The 22,393-nt window shown below is 42.9% G+C and overlaps 1 protein-coding gene across 1 annotated transcript in view; it reads left to right on the top strand.

The window, feature by feature from the left end:
- Positions 1–19,629, top strand: part of P3H1 (prolyl 3-hydroxylase 1) — a gene marked incomplete at its 3' end in the record, with an annotated part of 69,093 nt that extends 49,464 nt beyond the window's left edge. The window contains exons 9-12 of the mRNA XM_088461235.1: positions 10,689–10,816; positions 14,868–14,963; positions 17,849–17,999; positions 19,512–19,629. Coding sequence (XP_088317361.1) covers positions 10,689–10,816; positions 14,868–14,963; positions 17,849–17,999; positions 19,512–19,629 — 493 coding nt within the window. The remainder of the gene's footprint in view (positions 1–10,688; positions 10,817–14,867; positions 14,964–17,848; positions 18,000–19,511) is intronic.
- Positions 19,630–22,393: the final 2,764 nt, after the last annotated feature.

Genomic DNA, 22,393 nt, shown 5'->3' with positions numbered 1-22,393 from the left:
GATTGCTTGTGGACAAATGTTGGGAGGTATGCAAATGTAGTCTATTGCATTGAGATCTGGTGACTGCAGAGGCCATTGGGAAAACACTGATCTCATTGTCAACGTGTTCTTTGTGAAAACTCAATAATTTACTAAATAGATGGATTCCTGGTGGTGACTTTGGCTGCCTTCTCTGACCATTCTCCTCCTTGGATTCTGATTTTGTGCTTTGTGACCGTGTCAATTTGGAACCTATTTATCATTAAATATTTACGGCATACTCCCTGTTCTCGGGGGATGCCCATGAATATCAAGTATCACCCCAATGTACGAAGGAGGGACAGCAGCAGATATCATCGATATCTCCATTTCCAACAGCAGCCACAGCCACTATAGGTTTATATCTGGGATGCCTTGCTATCTGATTTACCAAGTTCCGGAGTTTGGCAGCCGCAGCTAACAGCTGAAGATGGCATTGTGCTGCTGTAGCCTGTGCACTACAGATCACAAAAGTAACTGGCAGAGGGTTCCTCCGGATCCCTCCCCAGCAATGGCTGCCGCACATGTGTGGTCAGTAGACAGCGCAGGAGTCTGGTAGAGAAGTGAAGAGACTGCTGATGTGATCTCTTCACTCCCTACACATCGCAGGGTTGGGCTCCTTTTGGAGCCCCTGTCCTTGCAGGTGAACCGTGATGCATTCGGGCAGTAGAATCTCATACAGCAATGTGATTTTGAGCACTAATATCGCACCCAGATCTACTACAAATATGATTATTGAGAAATGACCCCTATGTCACATTTTGAACCTCTTCAGCATATCTGCATGTCTTCATGCTCTGACTTGCTACTAAATGATTGGCTGATTAGGTTACCAATTCTGTGCATTATGTTGAAAGATAATGTTCCTCTTTAAAAGTTGAAAATCTAGCAGTTTATGTACTAAAGTATTAATTTTATTATGTTCCCAGCTTTTTCAATGCATTTTTCATCATTTCCGGCTTTTTCAACACACGACATATTTTTTGGCTTCTTCGATGCATTTACAGTTTCCGGCTTTTACCTTCTTCCACTGCCGCAAGTGAGATCCATGGCTGCCCGACTTTGATATCCAGACGGTCGCTGGGTGTGCCTGCCAGTTTACTGAGATGTCTGGACACCCCACCACCGCTCCATGGGTTGCGGCCTGTTAGCTGCGGTAGATGCCGGCCTGGTCCTCTTCCGGTCCTCCCCAGTTGTTTGATGGTATCGGAAGCACGTTTGGATGGCTGTTCAGCGCGCACTGTTGTGCTTCTCTCCAGGTCTCTCATGCAGGTGCTGGCTTCCAGCTATCTAGCTTCATTGTTCTCCCCAGGCTGTTTTCTGCGGGCGCATCGGCCGTCAGAAACAGCCTGCCGCCCGGCACTTTTCCCCGCCGACCCCCGCTGTAGATCACTGGCCTCTGAAGTGACCTGAGGCTAAAGAAGCCTCCAATCGCTTCAGAGGCCAACGTTCCCAGTGATGCACTGCGTGGGTGACGTCATGACGTCACCCGCGACGTCATGACGTCACCCGCGACATGAGGAGCCTGCCCCGCGTGCCTGCTAGATCTAGTTAGATCCAGTTTGCGCAAGGGAGTGGGAGCGGCCAGCAAGTAAAGGCAAGTGCTGGGCTGGGGCCAGGACCAGTCTGGGGGCACTATTTAAGTCTGGGGGCACTGCATAAGGGACACTATTAAACCTGGGGGCACTGCATCAGGGACACTATTAAACCTGGGGGCAGTGCATAAGGGGCCAGTCTGGTGGCACTGCATAAGGGACACTTATTAAACATGGGGGCACTGCATAAGGTGCCAGCCTGGGGGCACTGCATAAGGGACACTATTTAAGCCTGGGGGCACTGCATAAGGGCAAAGTTAAACTACAGGGGGCAATGCATAAAGGGGGACACTACAGGGGGCACTGTATAATGGGCACTTTTGACTGAGAGCCAGTGGGGGAGCAGCCTGAGACCTGTCGGGCTGGATTAGTAAGGGAGATGCCCCTTTTCCCGGCGCGCGCATAGTTGCGAAGGCTCCTTTTGGATGCCACCCGGCTGGAAAAAATTTCTGGGGAGAACACCGAGCTTCTACGGACATTGTGAATACTGGGCCACCACTCAATTATCCGCTTCAGCTGCCATCCCTAGCAGTCCGGGTGCCATCTTAACTGCGCACTCTGTCTAGTGAGGATACTACTCTTTCAAGCCAGCCTGTATTTTAACCCTCCAGACTGCATGTACCTGAATACACCTTTCACCTCAATCTGATCATGTGGTTCTGATCACAGTAGGGGGCCAACGCAGGAATCCATTATTGACATGGGCTTTTTATATGGAGTCATCTAACTCGTTTGTTTTTCCAATGAGCCAATTTTGTAACATGATTTAGTCCTGTTTTACATACCATTATGACTAAATCTCTTAAGTCTGGTCCTCCTGCGGTCTCTCTACTTTTATTTCTAAAATTCATCCCCATCTCATAAACTGTATGCAGTCGGGAAGCCAGCGGATTTAATCCCGATAGCCGGCTCCCCGACTGCTTTATCCCGGCGAAGGTTAAATGACAGGCGTCTAAATCTAGATGCCTGTCATTTTACCGACGCCGGGAGACTGGCGCCCGGCATCCCGATCGAAGTGATGCTGGGTGCCGCTGCGGACAGCTGCGCGTGAGGGTTAGGGCTCCTGGGGGGGGGGGGGGGACTTGGGGTTGGGCACCCCCCAGGAGGTTAGGGTTAGGCACCCCCGGAGGAGAGTTTGGGTTAGGCGGCGGGGAAGGTGGGGTTGGGTTTAGGCACTAGGGAGGGAGGTTAGGGTTAGGCACCCTAAAGGAGGGCTAGGGTTAGGGGGTGTCGGGATTCCAACCGCCGGGCAGGGGTCCGGCGGTAAATCATACCGATTCCCTCATAAATATGTAGCTGCCATCTCAGAATCTGAAGAGGAAACTGAGCCTTTAGGTACCTCTGTAAAGGATAATATCGCCTCTATCCTTAAGTCTGTCTTCCATTTCAGAGATCCAATAGGTGGTGCCGGGTCTAAAGGCAGTCTTGGAGTTGGGAGTGTGCACAGATGAGTTTGAGCACAAAATAGTTATTAACTTCCAGCAGGATATGGAGCATTTTCTCTGTGTGATGCAGACTGACTTATATTCATTTCCTTCAGTATCAGCAGGAGGATTTATAATTGGGGCTCGTTGTAACAATCTGCACATTAAAAATATCCCTGAATCTAACTGGCTCCTCGCTATACCACAAAGAGCTCCTAGATAAGTATGGTCTAGGGCTCCTTCTAAAGCTTCTGTTCCCCGCTCTCCTCCCTGAAACCGGATCCTCTGAGAAGTAGTTAATCTACGTTTACAGCATTTTGCAAATTTAATTTGTCAATTGTATTTAGTTACTTAAAATTAAATGGTAGATTATTTAATTTGCTTCACTTGTTGTTCTATGTTTAGGCTGGTACCCCGCCCCCACCAGGTCTCCAGGACCTTTCCTGAGTAGGGTTGGGGTTTACACACCCTACTTTCAGTATTGTGGACTCTGACCCCCATAGTGTTATGAGTCTACTACTACTTTTTTTTTTTTTTTTTTTTACTTTTCTCTTTTCCTGTTTCTTTTCCTTCTGCCCCTGTTTTTTCACTTCTCCCAAGAGCTGAGCTGGGAGCACACTCTTTGTTGTATTGTGCCTATTACTGTTGAACCAAGCGACAATTTGTACAATAACGTTTTATTTTAAAGGACTTAATAGTCCGCAAAAGAGGACCAAGCTGTTGATCTTTTTAGAACAGGTCACTGGAGATAGTGTTCCTCCAGGAGATGCATTTCTGTTGGTCATCACCCCGAGTTGCGCTCTGCGAAGTTCCATGTAGCCTTACATGATTGTGTATAGTCACATAAGAAAAGAGTTGCTGCTAATCGCCTGCAATTGGGACAATTGTTCAGGATAAAAAAGGCAGATTTCTTATAGTAGTGGGTACTTTACGTAATATCCTGGTCACCTTTTTAGTGAATATATTTGCCCTGAATATTGATCAAGTCTCCTTTTTTGTATTGCTAGACTCCAAGCTTACTCAGTATCGTAAAGGTGACATTATTTTAGCTGGGGTTTTAATATGTTCCTCCATCATAAGTATGACCGGTCACATCCCCTACCTACCTACTTGATCTCTTCTAGCGAGCGTAACTCTAAAGCCCTCCTCTCTTAAAAACCATTTGCTATTTCAGAGATTCACAAACACATTTCAGGTCTGAAGGCCCCCATACATTAGAGATTGATTGCAGCAATCGTGCAATTTGCAATCGATTTTGTATAAAAATCTTTCCCTCTTTCAATCGATTGTAGATTGCAGAATTGCCACAATCGATTGAAAAGGAGAAAGATTTTTATACACAATCGATTGCAAATTGCACGATTGCTGCAATCAATCTCTGATGTATGGGGGCCTTTAGAGATATCCATGGTTAAGCACAGGTGACTTAATTAGTACCTCAGTCAATTTGATTTAACCACCTGTGCTCAACCATGGATATTTTTAAAACTTGAAATGTTTAGGTGCCTTAAGGACTGCGTTTGGGAACCGCTGTGCTTTTTGACTCTGGAGAGTCTGTGACCCACTTGCGAAAGATTGTAACTTCTTTTCCCAGATTCATAGAATTTTACACTAGAATTGGCATGATTTTTATTGCCCAAGACTTGACCACTGTAATCAAAGATTTTACCATCCTTCCCATTGCCTGGTCCGACCGTGCCCCTGTGTCTCTGCTATTGTTCGGTATAGATTCTCCTCAACCCATCCTGGTGCCTTAATGAGTCTCATTTACAAAATAAAGATGTCGTACTGCAGATTTCACATATCCTGACAGAGTACTTCTCCATCAACCAGCCCCTGATGTTGGAGATATGACTCTCTGGGAGACTCACAAAGCAGTATTTCAGGGGGCACATTATCCAAATTGCCTCACAGATTAAGAAAAGCTGTACTCAGTGCAGTTTATCAGTCAGATGTAAAATAGCCTGACTGGAGACCCACCATAAGTCATCTCTTAACTATGCTGTTTTGGAGCAGCTTATAAAGGTCTGAGGCACGCTTAATATATTGGCTTACCATAAGACTGTACTGTTACTTAGGCGCCTTAATCAGTTGTATTAAGAAAAAGGCGACAAGGCCGATATTTAAAATATTTTTAGAAGATACTTTGGCTCTCAATTTCCTTGCCAAAAGTTTATCTATTAAAACTAGAATCTGGGAACTGCCTCATGATCCCACTAGAATGGTTAAGGAGTTTGAAGAGTTCTACTACATACTTTACAACACCAAAAATAATTTTGTCCCTTCGCATTCTTTTGATAAGGATATTACCTTGTTCTTTGCTAAATGCAGTCTTCCTAAATTAAGCCGCTCTAAAGTACTTCAGCTGGGCTCTGAGATCTAAGAGCAATTGGAAGGAATATTGAAACTTCAAAAATCTTGCAAGGCTCCTTGGCCAGATGGTTTGTCTTTAGCCTTTTTATAAGAAGTTTCAATCTACCTTATTACCATATTTTTGTAGACTTTTTAATGGTTTCCCCAAGGGCGAGTCATTCTCTCCTGGTATGCTAGAAGCCTGGATTATTCTAATTTTATAAATCTGGGAAGGACAGTAACACTTGTCCCATTTCTCTTCTTAATAATATCAAACTGTTCTCTAAAATTTTGGCCACAAGGTTAAATGCCGACCAGGTGGGCTTAATCCCAGTCTGCCAAGCAAGAGATAATACTAGAAGAAAAATGTATCTTGTTCATGTTTATAAACTAGCATTCGACTCCTTCTCTGCTCCTCTCTGCTGATAGGCTATTATGGCCCTTTTATGTTCTTTACTCTCCATAGATTCAGCCTGGGAGGACGTCTACTAACTGGAATCCAAGCTTTGTACTCTAACCCTTCGGCCCGGGTTCGAGCAAATGGTAGAGATCCTAATATTTTTAAAATTAGTAATGGTACTAGGCAGGGGTGTTCTCTTTCACCATTAATATTTGCTTAGTCTAAAGAACCACTTCCACGTTTAATTAGTTCCAATCCATATATTACAGAGATTGTTGTGGGGGATAATATATATAAACTTGTCATTATTCACACAATGTTTTACTTACTTTCTTCTGCTCACACCTCTCTCCCTATTATTTTTCTGACTGTCTTCTTGTTCCACTCTCTCTAGCTATCGAATAAATTCTAAATCTGAGGCATTTCCATCACATATCTCCAACACCCAGTCTCTTTTGGCCTACATTTTTTACTTTTACATGGTGCTTTAAAAAAAATTAAGTTCTTAGGTATCTATATCATGGGCTCCTATGGGTCTCCAATATAAAAAAAAGCATTTTCATCCCTTTTTGCTTCAATTATGTCTGATTTTAGTCTGCTTCCTCCAAGCTCGAAGAATTCATGGTTTGGGTGCATGGTTGCAGTCAAAATGAATGTCTTGCCAAGAGTCCTTTTATTATATGCACACTATCCGATCCTTCTGAGGCTTTACGTCAGGCGCTGAAGGCAATAGCTTTATTTGGTTAGGTGAGCTGCCTAAACTAAAATTCACCACCTTAACCAGATGTCCATTAGAGAGATTTGTAGAGGCTTGCCTGACCTATGTTATACTATTATGCTACTCACCTAAGCCAGGCATTCACCTGGTCCTCTACCATAATTACTCTTTCTTCTGGATTCTAGTTGAAACCTTGGACTCCAAATTATCCTCACTAACTTTTCCTCTTCTGGTTAACTTTGGCCACAGGGTCCCTGATCTCAGCCCAGCTACCAGGCTCACTCGATCAGCTTGGCTACACTGCACCAAACGTTTTGGCATCACCTTCCACCCCTCTCCACTTACTCTATTAAGGGATAACCTGGACATTTTTCTGGGCTTCTCTATCCTCCGCTCACACTCCTGGTTTCAACTGTCTGTCATAGATTTGTTTTCGTTCATATTGATAGTTCCTCTTGGTGCTCTCTAGATTCTCTGGCTCATAAATATCGAAAAACCCGGCCCCTATTTTATGGATATTTACAACTTTGCTGTTCTCCAAACGCTTTGCCTAATACAGAGGTTCCCAAACTCTGTCCTCAAGTCACCCTAACAGCCCAGGTTTTAAGGTTATCCATTCTTGACCACAGGTGACTTAATTAGTACCTCAGTCAATTTGCCTTAACCACCTATGCTCAAACATGGATATCTATAAAACCTGAACTATTGGGGTGCCTTGAGGACCGCTTTTGGGAACCTCTGGCCTAAGGCAATGATATTTAGGCCCCTCTCGCCATTTGAGAGAGTATGCTATTACTCTCCCTTGAGACAAGGTTTTATTTCTATATTATGTAATATGCATCACTCTTCAGGTTCAGATCCCATTCACACTCATGAAAGTGGCTGGGAGATGATCTGGGTAACTCCCTCCCCGTCCCCTTAGGCAAAGATTCATGGATGATTATTAGACAAAATGTGACAGTCTTCTATTTCATCCTTGATTGAGGAAAATTCTTTAAAATCTACACTAGATGGTATCTGGTATCATCCTTCCCATTATGTTGGCAGGGTTATGGCTAGGTAGGGGACTTATACTCCTTATTGGGTTTTGGGTATTGCATCTCTTTTGGGGGGACCATTTTTAAATCCCAGTCCCTGGACAGCTTAGTTGGGGTTACCAGCTTCTAGTTTCAACACCTCCTTTAATAAATTCCTCAATGTGTTACATGCCTCCAGTTGTGCACTGGCTAAATGCTGGAAGTAACACTTCCCCGCCCATGCATATGGTTTTGTCTAAGGAATTGCTAACATGGTTTGGGAACCTTGGTTTACATACACTACCATATCTACTCCTGGTGCTTGAGGTTTTCCCTTAGAGATGTTGGGTATGGTTGGGCCTAAAGTTTATTTTTATATTTATGGGTTTGTGTTGTTTTTCAGTCCGTCTATTACAGTGTGACCTGTGTGTTTGTTTTTATTTGACTTTGTAGGCTTTTGGCACTATTACATGTTCGGTTATATGTGAGTTGTATAACCTCTTTCTCCTATTCGATATATTCTCAGCAGCGCTCCCGCCCTGGGATATGGTCTCCACTCCACTCTTTTTACTGTTTTTTAGGGTTTTCATTTGAAAATGTGTCATTTTTCCATTCATCTCTAAGTATTTTCATGTATGGGATTGTTATCCATTTGTTCATTTCATTTTGGTGCTTTTTGGATATGTTTCTTTATACGTGTGTGTGTGTATATACAGTACATTCTATCTCCTGCTATAAACACCAATGTTTACCACTCTACTGAGCTCTTTATGACCTTTTTTCCTTCCAAGTTGCCTCTCATTTGGATTATGTGTATAGTTCTTTTAGATTTGATTATTTATTTTTTTTAAATTTTGTTTTGTTTTTGGTATTACATTTTTAGAAATGTATCTTATCTGTAGTATGTTTGAATGCATGGAAGTGTCATTTATTAGATTAATAATAAGTCTTTTTGGTGCTTAAAGGGGTGGGGTACAAAATCTCGACATTCAGAATATTGACAGTTGGCATGTTGACAGTGTTTCAGCACATTTGAGCCTTATCCGCAGCCTAACCCTACCCTAACCGTACCGTGTAGACATTCAGATCATGCCGACATTATGACTACATACAGCTTAGTGTCAACCAGTGGTGATTGTGTCTTCCTGTACCTGCTGTAGGGATTTTACATCCACCCTGAATCTTGGTGATGGTGTGCGATGGGGTGGGCTTTCTCTGCCATCTCGCTACAACATGTTTTATTGGTTTCAATTGAGGTCATCACCAAACCACCAAGCCCAGAATAGTCCCTGCAGTTTAGTTACACCCCTGAGTTGAATTCACCTTTTGGGCGATTTAGTGTCTAGATCACTATTGGGCATGTTGGCAAATGCTATCACCTTGGTTGTCTGGATTATATTCCAACCAGATATCATCCAGTCACTATGGCCAAAAGCCAAACGGCTGGATATTTTTCAACTTCACCACCTACATGTGTGACCAAATTAGACTGGGGATAATTGTCCCCTATGGATTCTCATAATAGTGTTTGTTCTAGCACCCTGCACCTGTTAAAACCCGTGTAGTTCATCCATCCTGCCTGGGGTGTTGCTCTCTGCTCTGGTGCTTCTAGCACACAAACTGCTGTATTTCAATAGTTTGTTGCATCAGCTGAGTGTGCTCGAAGCACCAGAGCAGAGAGTGAAACCACAGGCAGTATAGAGGAACTGCAGTGCAGGGTGCTAGAATGAAGACTACATAACGTTGGTCACGTTGTCAAGATCTTTGCATGGGTGTCCAACTTAATGATGTTTGCCAATCTTCTAATTAGGTCTTATAAAGAGGGTAACTTTTTTTTTATATTTCTTCTTTAGGGTCCACATGAACTACCTTGGGGTATGTAGTTCGAGTGATCCATTGTACCAAACGGCTTACAGCTTTCAAGCTCCCAGCATGCATAGGGCCCCTCCCTATATACCCCGCCCCCAGCCACAGACCTTCAGGTTTTTTGTTTAGTGCGCAGCAAGTATCCAGACGTACAAGTTATAACAGCGGGACTGCTTAGGCAGTCTCAGGCTTTTTCTTTTTAATTTAACTGTCTGTGGGACCATGGTGGGCAGTTAGACATGGCACCTCAGCTGAACAGCTGTGCAAGGCAGCCACTTGGTCCATACCTTTTATCAAATTCAATGTATTTGATACTTTAGCCTCCCACAATGCTTCCTTTGGCTGACGGATCCTCCTCTCTGCTCAGGAGCATCCCCACCCTTAAGGGAACTGCTTTAGGACATCTCCGAGGTAGTTCTGTGGACCCTATGGACCCTGAAGAAGAAAATAAGAGTTGTGGTTTAACATACCTTAGTTAACTTTTTATTTGAGGTCCATAGGGTCCACAGAGCATCCACCCTGACACACCTGGCCTCAGTTGGGATCTGTTCCTTTCTTATTGTATCACTGATTCCCTCTTCTTTTTTGAGTGTTTCTTGTGTACGTTGTACTTCCTTCCCCACTTTGTCTCTTGCCGTTAGGCTTAGTTACAAACTGAATGGCTGGGGGTGGGGTATATAGGAAGGAGGCGCTATGCATGCTGGGAGCTTGTAAGCTGTTTGGTGCAATGGATCACTCCAACTACATACCCCAAGGTAGTTCCTGTGGACCCTATCGACCTCAATGAAAGAGTTAACTAAGGTATGTTATACCATAACTCTTATTTTAAGCTTTAGTAATCCTGTTGATTATTGTTGTGCCCCAATTAACATTGAAAATGAAAATCTTCTACATAAAATTCATTGGTCTGTTTGTTTGTCTGCCCATTTATGCATTTGGACACCCCTGCACCAATTTGAATGACACCAATGCGAGGTGGTCCAGTTGGATCCTGGCTAGGTTTTAGGGTGGTTAGGGTTCCGGTAAGACCTTCCGTTTGTGTATGTTGGGCAGAACTTTGACACTCTGAGCCTTCCACTGGATGGATTTGGATGAAAACGTCACAGAGGGCTTGGTCTGGGATGTCGAAATTAATAACTTAAAGATTTAACCCTTGGTACTTCAGCTAGTAGATTTATAAAGCAATTGTACTGAAACCTAAGCTTAGGGTGGCTTTTGTGACCATCTCTTCTCTCTTGCATAACTGCTAAATGTAGGTCTGTGTTGGAGCCATGTCTAATTGAAAATGTCCTATCACAGGTGGTCCGGTTTTGTTTGATGAAGTCAGCGTAGTGATGAACTCGAATACTCTCAATGGGACTCAGAGAGTGGTGACTGATGGTATTATCTCTGAAGACGAATGCAGAGAACTGTTACGTCTTACTAATGTAAGTCTCCGTCTCTTTCACAAATTACCTGATCTTTGTTAATACAGAGATTTTGCTGCACCTACAAATCCATTAACAGTCACAATGGTGATGTACCTCTCCTCCATATATCTTTTTGGTGTGTGTGTGTGCTAAATCCTTCTCCCTCCTCCCCTTCTTCTTTTTTTTTTTTTTTGTTTTGCACTTTGACCAAGCACCTCACCTATTTAATGATAGGTGGTTTTAATTGGGGTAGGGTATATGCTCTGTTATGGAAATGTTAGTGTATGCGCACATGTAAATAGGGTCACATTGTCACGGGAGATGGGCATTCACAATGCACTAAGAACCTGCTGTTTATTTCAGATATAGAAGAATATTACAGAATATAATACATCAATGTTTTATTGTGATTATTATGTCTTTAGTTTCTCGTTTGGAAACACATGATAGTACTTAATGCAAAACACTGTTAAACACTATACAAAATGTTTATTTTGTTGTAATAAATGCATATGAATATTAATAGTATAGCAAATCACTGAATGGCTACCACTTATTTTAAACTTTAACCCATTATGTCACAACTAAGCCAGTGATTATATTTGTCAAAATGCACAGCACAATGTAACAATGGCGTGTATAACTGGCATGCAGCCCTTTCTCATCATCATAATGTTCCTTGTGGCTCCATTATTGAAGACCCCTAAAATATTTGTTCAGGAAACCATGAAATATAAACAAACATTTCAAGCATAAAATATGGATGTGTTATCTAGCAGTAAGTGTAGTAAGCCAATTTCTTACATAATGGGAACACAGAAGACTTGTCACCTCTGGAGAAAATATTTTTCTTACATCTTCTTAGTCTCTCAGAGTTTGCATTTGAGGACTAAAAACACTATAGACATTAAGGTAAAAGGGTGCTAATGTAACCAAGATGAGATGTACATTATCGGAGCCTCTCGACACACAACCTTGGATGTTTCACACCTCATCCTATCCAATAACCACACCTTTAGTTTTGCCTTGTGTGTTATAGACCAGAAATATTGTTACTACTCTACACGATTAATCTCCACTTCCTTTACATCTACAGATTTTTCTTAGTTAATGATCCATTTCATATATGCCCTGTGCATGAAAAGAGCTGCTAGTTCTAATCCTTAACATAGAGGAAAAAAAGAAAGAAAGCGGTCTCTTTTGTGGGGTACACTTAATATGAATATATTGAAAGTATCAAAAATATAACTTTTAATCTAAGATTAAGATAAAGGGGGAATTAATTGAATGTGATGTTGAATAGCGATGGGAATTAGTGCCGGAGCTATTCAATTGGCAGTGCTGTAAACCTGCAACTAGGGGATTTCTGCTTGCTACCTCCTGAAATCCGACTAAACTAGTGCCGCGATACTAGTTGCAGGCTTACCGCGTACGCTAACAGCATCATGCCCAGCACTTAAGTTGTAGAATGCAGTTTACTGCGACTAAACCCCTGGCATTACGAGTGGTAAACTGCATCTCCCGACTTTAGTGCCGTATGCGATGCGGACTATTGAATAGCTCTGGGCACTTATTTACAGAGCTATTCAACATTGCATTAAATTGAATTCATCCCAAAAGTCATACTTTGCATTTCAGAGTATAGGTAAAAAAAAAAAACACAACAAAAAATAAATAATAAATGAATATATCCATCTATTATAGTGGTATGTCTTGAAGAGGACCATACACAGTTAATAGAGCAGTTCCCTGATCACAATGTGTTTAGGTTTGTTCAACAAGAAATGGTGTTAGATTAATATAATGACTATAGAGCACTCCATTTTTTTTTCCATTTGTTAGCGAACTAGTTTACTACTTAAGATCAGCAATGTGAAAGTTGGTATAAATAAAGTTACAACTGTGTTTAAAATAATTTAGTGCGCATTACTGATTAGTCAGAAGCTGAAACTATACCTGGTTTGAAGGCAAAAAGTATCTAAGTGATTGTATCCAGTACGTTTTTTAGCATCTGTTTTGTACATTCGCAAAACATTGAATTAAGTCTGTCTCTATGGGGACAGTGCACATGATTACACCTAAACATCAATTCCAGAATCAAAGTAGAAATTGGTACATTGTTTGGGTATAAAACCTAGCCTTTATTGAAAATGCCCAATCTTGGGATTAATAAAATGTCCCTTCCCACTAAAGTTTTCATTTGTTTCAGCATAAAATATCCACAAGAACCCCCCTGTAATAGAAATCATAGAGTAACCACGTGCAATGCGAGTTTTATTTGTTCTTCGCAGTGGGGTAGAAGTCAAACCTTTAAGAAACGTGTTATACTAGATTTACTGGGACCTGTATCAGTTGCATGATCATTAAGCCACTTTTTCAGCTGAAACTTTGCCCACAAAATTTAATTGTTTGACGATTAAAAACACATAAATCAGGCTCTTCTTTGCTGGACTGTGAGTCTTTGGCATACACAGCCACAGTTAGCACAGCCCTGTTATTGCCTCTTACTTACTAATCATCTGCAGTAAGCTCAGTGAACACACTGCTAATTGCAGTTGTGATGTATGCATTACAACATTGGACCTGATGCAGAGTTGTACCCTAAGCCGATGTTTTGCAGTTGAGAGATTATCGTCCGACTGTCAAGTACCATTACTGTAGTCGCTCGCAAATATTTTATATGCAGTTTGCACTGGGAGTGTTGGATAAAATGCATACGTGTCCTGACTATTACGGGGGCGTGTCTTACCCTGCATCTACAATGCTGTGCGAAAGAAATATGTCCAATACAGAGAATAAAATATGAATTTATTGACAATAGCCAACATAAAACAAATAAAAATACTTTCCATAAAAGTTCAGTGCACCTGGCACAAAAATCCAAAGGCTCTCACCCTCTGATGTGGTTGCGGTGGGCTTATGTGCTAGCAGTGCAGGTCCTGGGTGAAGCACCTTGGCACCATCGCAATAGATAAACCAGACGGATGAGGATGAAGGCTCAAATGGCGTCCTCTTTGTATAGAATCATGCCATCCAAGCAATGCGTTTCGGAGCGATGCTCCTTCCTCAGGTTTGCATGGCATGAATGTGTAACTCCTGGCTATTTCCTCCACGAGGAAATCAGTTCAGTCATCTCCCTCTCATTTCCGGGTTCTTTAGCTTTGATTGAGTTGATCTGTTAGTGAGTAGGGCGGCCTAGTCTCTCTGCGTTTGTGATTCGGACTTTGACCCCTGTCTCTGCAACAGTGTTTCAATGGTTGCAGCAATTAATTTATAGTGAGACACATAACAGGCTGGCAGTTTGTGCACAGTTTTCTAGTAGGAGGGGGAATGACACTGATATTTATTATGTGACATTTAGGAAAATACGATTAGGCTTGCCATATCATAGATTTAATTTGGGACACATAAGAACTACACAGAATCTGTGGCTAGCTCTTATGTGTCCCAAATTAAAGCTATGATATGGCAAGCCTAATCATATTTTTCCTAAATGTCTTGATAGTTGGTAGGAGTCCTAAAACGAGCTGCAGATACTTATACCAAGGCCCTGGACTGATGTACTTGACTGCTTCATGTGTATATATAATATCTCTCTTCACTGTATAGCTGTCTCTGAGATGATCCGTGTACTGTATGGTAGTCACTGTGATGCCCTTTGTATTGTATGTGGCTATGGCTAATGGTTGGCTAACCACGCATTAGTTTGTGGTGTTCTGAAAGTGGTCTCATATGGTTCCGACTAAATCAACTCTAGGCGGTCTACAGTTGATTTGGTCCTGACTACAGAAAGACACTTTCAGACTTTTTTCTAGGGCCACTTTAAGTTCCCTGTCCGACCCTGGATCATTCACATCGTTTTTTCTTTTACTAGTACCCTTAATGAGAAATTGATCCAAGTATATCACTTTATAGTTTTGACTGATACATATACAGTATTTTGTTGCTTATATATAGTCATACGCCTTAGTCATCACCCGTATAAAGAATCAATTTGATTCAGGATTGCCGTAATATAGAAAATTCTCTGCATTGATCTCATCGAAACCTTCTTTCTCCTGTGTCACAGGCAGCGGCCTCTGCAGGCGATGGGTATCGGGGTACAACCTCTCCTCACACTCCTAACGAGAAGTTTTATGGAGTAACTGTGTATAAAGCCCTGAAGGTAAGTTTCCAAATAAAAGACATTTGCTTTAGTCTGTAGAAGAATATATTGTGTTTGAACAAAATATCTCGCATAACATAAGGTTCATGGGCCTTTGAAGTGTGTTGGGCTGTATATCCTTTGGCTAGTGTGTGTGTGTGTATATATGTATATGTGTATGTGTGTATATATGTGTATATATATATATATATATATATATATATATATTAGGAATTTACAGTGTTGGGAAATCGACTTTCATCCATGTGCCCACATAGAACAAGGGGCTCATCCCTCAACAGCTGAAGCAGCCTGTGTACAAGTTTTGTTTGAGTACATTATTCTATACCTTAGCTGCAAACAGTGTGTGTGTGTTGAAACTGCTTCTGTTTGTGGATGTCCCCTCAAAAAACTAGATATTGATAGACTTTATATAATATAGCCCAAATAAAGCCGCACTCATAAAACTTGTTGACCAGAAACAAAAGCAGAAATTATTGTCACATCTGGGTGGTACATTGTACGGGAAGTATCTCCTGTGTGACAGCCCAAAAATTCAAATAGGGGAGCCACACCAACTGCCAGTGAGCCTCGGGCAGCGATGTTTGGGGTGGCAGTTGATGTGACTCCCCTATTTGAATTTTGGACTGTACTGTAGCCCCACCTCTTGCGCCACCACTGTCTGTCGCACACTTGGCACACAGTCTCTGCAGAGGGACTTTCCAAACTCCTTCTACCTTTATCAAGGTAAACACCACATCCATTCTGATAGTGTCAATACATTGCATGGCAACCCTACATATTTTATTTCTACTTCAGGGTCCATAGGGGTTGACCGTGGGGGTATAGCTGGATCTGGATCCATGCACTAAAGCAGGTGTAGACATTGTGTGGTAGTTTTGCTGTTAGGACATGATAACACCGTGGCAGGAGCATGCTTGGATGTGTAGTTCCACAGCTGCTGCAGTGAGAACAGCAAAAGCTTTAACTGCGTGGTGCCCGTGGATCCAGATCCAGGTCATCCCTGTGGACCCTATGGACTTCGTAGAAACAGAGATAACAAAGGTAAGTTCTTACCATATCTCTTGTTTTAAGCAGTGGGAATACAAATGGGGAACAATCATACATGAGGAAGCCATATTCCTGAGCAGGTGAGCGCTCTTTAGTGCCGGGGTAGGCAACGTGTGGCACTGCAGCAGCTGTGGAACTACACATCCAAGCATGCTCCTGCCACGGTGTTATCATGCCCTAACAGCAAAACTGCCACACAATGCCTACACCTGCTTTAGTGCATGGTCGAAGCGGTATCTGCATATAAAGCACTTATCATGGTGGTTTCACGCCTGAAAGCTTAAACCAGTTACCACTTTAAGGAGTGTGATATAAAAAGTTGTCAGCATGGTCTTGTTGACATGGACTGGAGGTCAACATGTCAAATATTGACGTTCACAATGTAGGCATTGTGCATGTTAATTTTTGGTATGTCAACCATGCTGTTTACCATAGGGGAGTTAACCTAAAATTGTGTCATTGTACACATTGTGGATGTTAACTTGTTCAGTGTTGGCCACCCGTCCGTGTCGACATTCTGAACGTATACCACTTTACTGTGACTTGGATCATGATTATATTTCAATGGTTACATGGAGTTTTAGTATGCACTGTAGTCACTCTACAGCGTTTAGAGTGGTAGCCTTGCCATAGTAGAAGTTTATGTGTACCCATCACCCCAATGGAAGGAACCTGTTTCCCACTAATTTTTCTAGAGATGCAGCTTTAGCTGAATCTTTAAGGGGTGTCTGGAATAGTGTGCCATATTTGTTACTTTTCCCGCTATATTGCACCTCGGCCAAGCTGAGGGGTAACATCTGTATTAACCATTTATATCTGTCATTGGGACCCAGAATAGAGGAATACTGGGACCTACAATAGATTAATATTGCAACCCACAATAGAGAAATACTGTTGCAATATAGGGCAATACTGGGACCCGCAATGTAGGGGTAATACTGGGATCCGCAATGTAGGGGTAATACTGCAATATACGGTAATACTGGGATCCGCAATGTAGGGGAATACTGAGACCCGCAATGGAATATTGCAACCCACAATAGAGAAATACTGGGACCTGCAATATAGGGGAATACTGGGACCAGCAATGTAGGGGAATACTGCAATATACTGCAATGTAGGGGAATACTGGGACACACAATGTAGGGGAATACTGGGACCCGCAATGTAGGGGAATACTGGGACCCGCAATGTAGGGGAATACTGGGACACACAATGTAGGGGAATACTGGGACCCGCAATGTAGGGGAATACTGGGACCCGCAATGTAGGGGAATACTGGGACCCGCAATGGAATATTGCAACCCACAATAGAGAAATACTGGGACCTGCAATATAGGGGAATACTGGGACCAGCAATGTAGGGGAATACTGGGACCAGCAATGTAGGGGAATACTGCAATGTAGGGGAATACTGGGACCCGCAATGTAGGGGAATACTGGGACCCGCAATGTAGGGGAATACTGGGACCCGCAATGTAGGGGAATACTGGGACCCGCAATGTAGGGGAATACTGGGACCCGCAATGTAGGGGAATACTGGGACCCGCAATGTAGGAGAATACTGCAATGTAGGGGAATACTGGGACCCGCAATGTAGGGCAATACTGGGACCCGCAATGTAGGAGAATAGTTTCATTTTTCCATTCAGTACCACTATTGATGCATTATATAAGGTTCTGTATCATCCTATTGCATATAGAACAAGAATTACTTGGTTTTATTATGGAAAAAATCGACAGACTGCAACAGGTTGTTTTTTTTTCCATTTTATTATAGTTGTTTCCCCCCATTGTATACCTATAGTAAGGCCTGTATTGTTTCATTACTTTTAGCTGGGACAAGAAGGGAAAGTCCCATTGAAGAGTGCACACCTGTACTATAATGTCACAGAGAAAGTAAGGCGTGTGGTGGAGTCATACTTCCGCCTGGAAGTCCCGCTGTATTTCTCCTACTCTCACCTGGTCTGCAGGACCGCTATTGAAGGTACAGTAGCTCAAGAATAGGTTCTATTGTCACTAGAAACAACTATCACTGCTGGGCACACAAACACTTTGTGTGGTTTTAATAAAATAATTGTCGTGGCTCTATTTAAATACTGTATTTAACACCAAAGCTAAATAATCAGCACTAGAAATACTCTACATGTACAATTTGGTCTTTTGTTGATGTATTGGTAGGTGAATCTTTTAGTTTGTGAACAAGCTTATTTGCCTCTGTAATAATCAGTGTATTTCCTAGTGTGATACATAGAAAGTTATTATTATTACAGAAGTGGTGACCTAGACATCAGAGTGCCCCCCTGTACAGTAATAGATATTGTCCTCCCCCTCCATCCACACACCACCCGACCTATACAAGATCATTCTGATGTGTCGTGCTGGTGATAGTATTTAGTCAAAGAAATTATTTAGCATCACTTTAACAAACAAAAGAGTGGGCTGGATGGAATAATTGTTAAATAAGGTTAAATAATGAAAATAGACTTACGTCATTAATAGTTTCTTTGGACCATAGTAATATACTATTATTATACAATGTTCCTCCTTTCCAATAATTTTTAGACCTTTAGCCTTAATATATTTTAATATTTTTATAATGCCACATGTATAAATGGCAGGCAGATGGTGCTACCATCCCACACATGCACAATGCAAATATCAGGGGCACCTACAAGCTCTACAGAACAATCTGAGAATATATATTTTTCATAGTTGAGTTAGTGCTGGATTATCAATATATTAATAATGGACTCCAAGAGAGGTAGGGCAGGACTGGTGCTTCGCTCCCGGTTACTGCACCCTTCACTCTGCCCTCTGTTCTATAGACAGGGCGAGGGATGGGCACTGGAGTTTCAGCTGTGCAAACTCAGAGCTAATGAAAATATGGTGCAGACATGTGACTGTTACTGCGTCAGTGCTATCGGAGGAAGACCTGCGTGGTCTTGTTAGTCGTGGGAATGGGGGATATTTTTAGGAAATGGTTATGGAAATATATTACATTTGTTTGCTGCTACTTTAATTGCAACCACGTTTGTTGGTATAAATAAAATATAGTGAGCTCACAATTCAGTCTCTGCTGTCTGCAGGCAATTGATAGATATAGCGATCCTACAACTGAAATTTTTGTGTGAGAGAAATTATTTTGCATTACTTTAATAAGTGAATGAGGGGGGTGGGTGGAATAATTGTTAAATAAAGTCAAATAAACTATTAATGACATAAGTCTATTTTAATTGTCTTTGGACCATATTAATATCTGTTCCTACTTAAGAAAAACAAACAAATTAATATTTTTGCACACCAGGGAAAGCGACAGTCAGACAGTGCTACATAAAGCCGACCCACACCCAGTGAAGAGTAATTTAGATGACACATCTCCTTTAAAAACAATATTTCCCAGTCTTGGCTTAGTAAAACTTACTCTACCACTTTTTTTTTTTTTTTTTTCATTCAGTTTTTGATTGATTTAAATCTAAACCTATAATCATTTTTGTAGAGAAACAAGAGGACAGAAACGATCTGAGTCATCCTGTTCACGTTGATAACTGCATTTTAAACGCAGAAGCATTGATGTGTGTAAAGGAGCATCCTGCATACACGTTCCGTGATTACAGGTAATTTCCTTTTCACTGTATTTATTAAAGGGACTCTAATGCTGGGTACACACTGGCAAATATCAATCAATTGATCGGTCTAATATATCATATGCTCGTCGGCCAGTGTGTACAAGCGATTATATTTGTGAATGAAGTCGTTCAGACATATCGCGTTGGCTATGCTGCACAGCCGATGGTAGATATATCTGCAGACATTTCTGTCCATCGTGCTGTGTGGACGGGTGATCAGCAGACCTCCCGCACACTTGCAGCAGCAGCCACAGGGAGGGAGTCGCAGCACAACCCCCGGCCAGCAGGACCCGCGGACAAAAGGAAGATGATGGTGGTAGAGAGATCTGCTAGGTGTATACCCAGCTTAACCCTAAATATTTTATTTTCACTTTTGTCTTTTGCCTGAAGAGAATATCGGATGTATAGACCTATTGGGCCTGATTCTAAATCACGGAATATATAAGGTTTGTCAACACTTAATATTTCGACAAATTATATGGGGTGGGACAATGCCGATATGATTATGCCAAAAACAGTGGGAATGTTGGTTAAAGCTTGGTGCTTTACGATATGTAAAGTTATACTACCAACACTGTTAAAATGCTTTAACGTTAGAATGGTATCGGCATACTGGCATTTGCATGATCCCATCCACATATAGCTTGTCAGCATATTGAAGTCGACAAACTGACTACTTCCCCTAAACCACATGTAACTTTGTATGCATCCATATCCAGCTGCCACTAATTGGGCATTTCTGGGTGGCAACAATATGATCCCACCTGTCGGTGTGTTGTGGTGTTTCTGCACCACGGATGTGAAACGCATACGGATTTCCTGCACCTAGTATGGGGTCAGGTGTAAGTGCAGATGATGGTGAAGACGGTTGCTTTTGTAAACAGAGTAGTGAGGGTGGTGTGTTTGCAAAGATGCTTACAAAGCAGCGGGTGTCCGGAGTTGTGTTTGTGCCTCAAAATCAGGCTAGCTCTTCTTTTAGGACCAAATTTTTTACAATGGTCCTAGATTATATGATGGTACAGTTCCATTGTGTGCCTTATGTTCCAGATAATGCCTTTCTCCTCTTGGAGCTCTCCTGTCAGTCTATGTGAAGTGTGGTAGTCTTCACACAATACAATTAGCTTTGGGGTATGTGGCAGGAGACAGTTGTAATATTGGAACCGTGGCCAGATCTGGATATATGGGACAGAGGGCCTGATTCAGACCCGCTCACGAGCGCTGAGCGCTCGCATGCAGGTCAATGTTGCCCAAGTGCGCATGCGCATGACTGAGGCGGCTCCGTCGAGCGCATGCGTGAGACCCGAATAACGACGGCCAAGCCGTCGTTATGGGGCTCGCACCAAAGGGGGCGTGCTGTCGATGGTGATTGACAGCACGTCCCCTTTGGAGGGTGTGCCGGGGGCGTGGCTGCCCAGACGGAGGCTACAGTCTGTGGCCGGCCCCACTAATATCACTAGTGATGTCAGTGGGAGTGCTTTTGGCTCTGATAGAGCCAAAAGCACTCCAGAGCTTGCAGCAGCGAGACCCTACCGCAAGGGTCTTGTCGCAAGCCCGATGGTCATGACCATTGCGACCATCATTTTTTCCGCTCGCTATAGCTGTGTGTGGTCACCCACAGCTATGCGAGCGGCCAGGAGGCCGCTCCAAAAAATAGGAGGGACGTCCCTGATTCAGAGCGAGCGCTCTGTCAGAGCGTCTGGCTCTGAATCGGGGCCAGAGTTGGCCTAATAACTTTTCCTCCTGTATAGAAGTCTGCTTGTTACAGATGCTTGCCCTCTCTGATGCCCCAGGCTCTGTACACAGGTGGTCATTCAGACCCGCTCGCGAGCCCAGAACACTTGCAAGCAGGTCGATGTTGCCCCACTGCGCTTGCGCTTGACGGAGGGAGCTCCGTCGTGCGCATGCGCGAGACCCGGATAGCGACGGGCTCTCCGTCGCTCCGGGTCTCGCACCAAAGGGGGCGTGCTGCCGATGTTGATTGACAGCACGCCCCCTTTGGTGGCGTGGCTGCCAGACGGAGGCGTTCCCATGGGAACGCCTACCGTATGAAGCCGGCCCCACTGACATCACTAGTAATGTCAGTGGGAGTGATTTTGGCTCTGATAGAGCCAAAATCACTCCAGGGCTTGCGGCAGCGAGACCCTACCGCAGGGTCTCCATCGCAAGCCCGATGGTAGCGATGGACTTGACCATCGCGACCATCATCCTGGACGCTCGCATAAGCTGTGGGTGGTCACCCACAGCTATGTGAGTGTCCAGGAGGACGCTCCGTTTTCATGGAGGAGGGCCCTGATTCAGAGCGTTCAGCTCTGAATCAGGCCCACAGTCAGGAGAGGATCTCACAATACAGTCAGCGTAGTTTAAGCCCATGAACTCATGTTTTGCCTTTTCTCTTTCTGCATTGGTATATCTCATGATGTCTCCTGCTGTATTGGTTTTAGCTGAATGCTGTCTCCTGCTGTATTGGTTTTAGATGCATGCTGTCTCCTGCTGTATTGGTTTTAAATGAATGCTGTCTCCTGCTGTATTGGTTTTAGCTGCATGCTGTCTCCTGCTGTATTGGTATTAATTAGCTGAATGCTGTCTCCTGCTGTATTGGTTTTAGCTGAATGCTGTCTCCTGCTGTATTGGTTTTAGCTGAATGCTGTCTCCTGCTGTATTGGTTTTAGCTGCATGCTGTCTCCTGCTGTATTGGTTTTAGCTGCATGCTGTCTCCTGCTGTATTGGTTTTAGATGCATGCTGTCTCCTGCT

This window comes from Taudactylus pleione, unplaced genomic scaffold (genome assembly GCF_031769625.1).
Source record: "Taudactylus pleione unplaced genomic scaffold, aTauple2 ptg001031l, whole genome shotgun sequence".
NCBI classification, from domain to species: Eukaryota; Metazoa; Chordata; class Amphibia; order Anura; family Myobatrachidae; genus Taudactylus; species Taudactylus pleione.
Note: the sequence above shows the minus strand (reverse complement) of the source record. Positions and strands in the feature narration are given on the sequence as shown.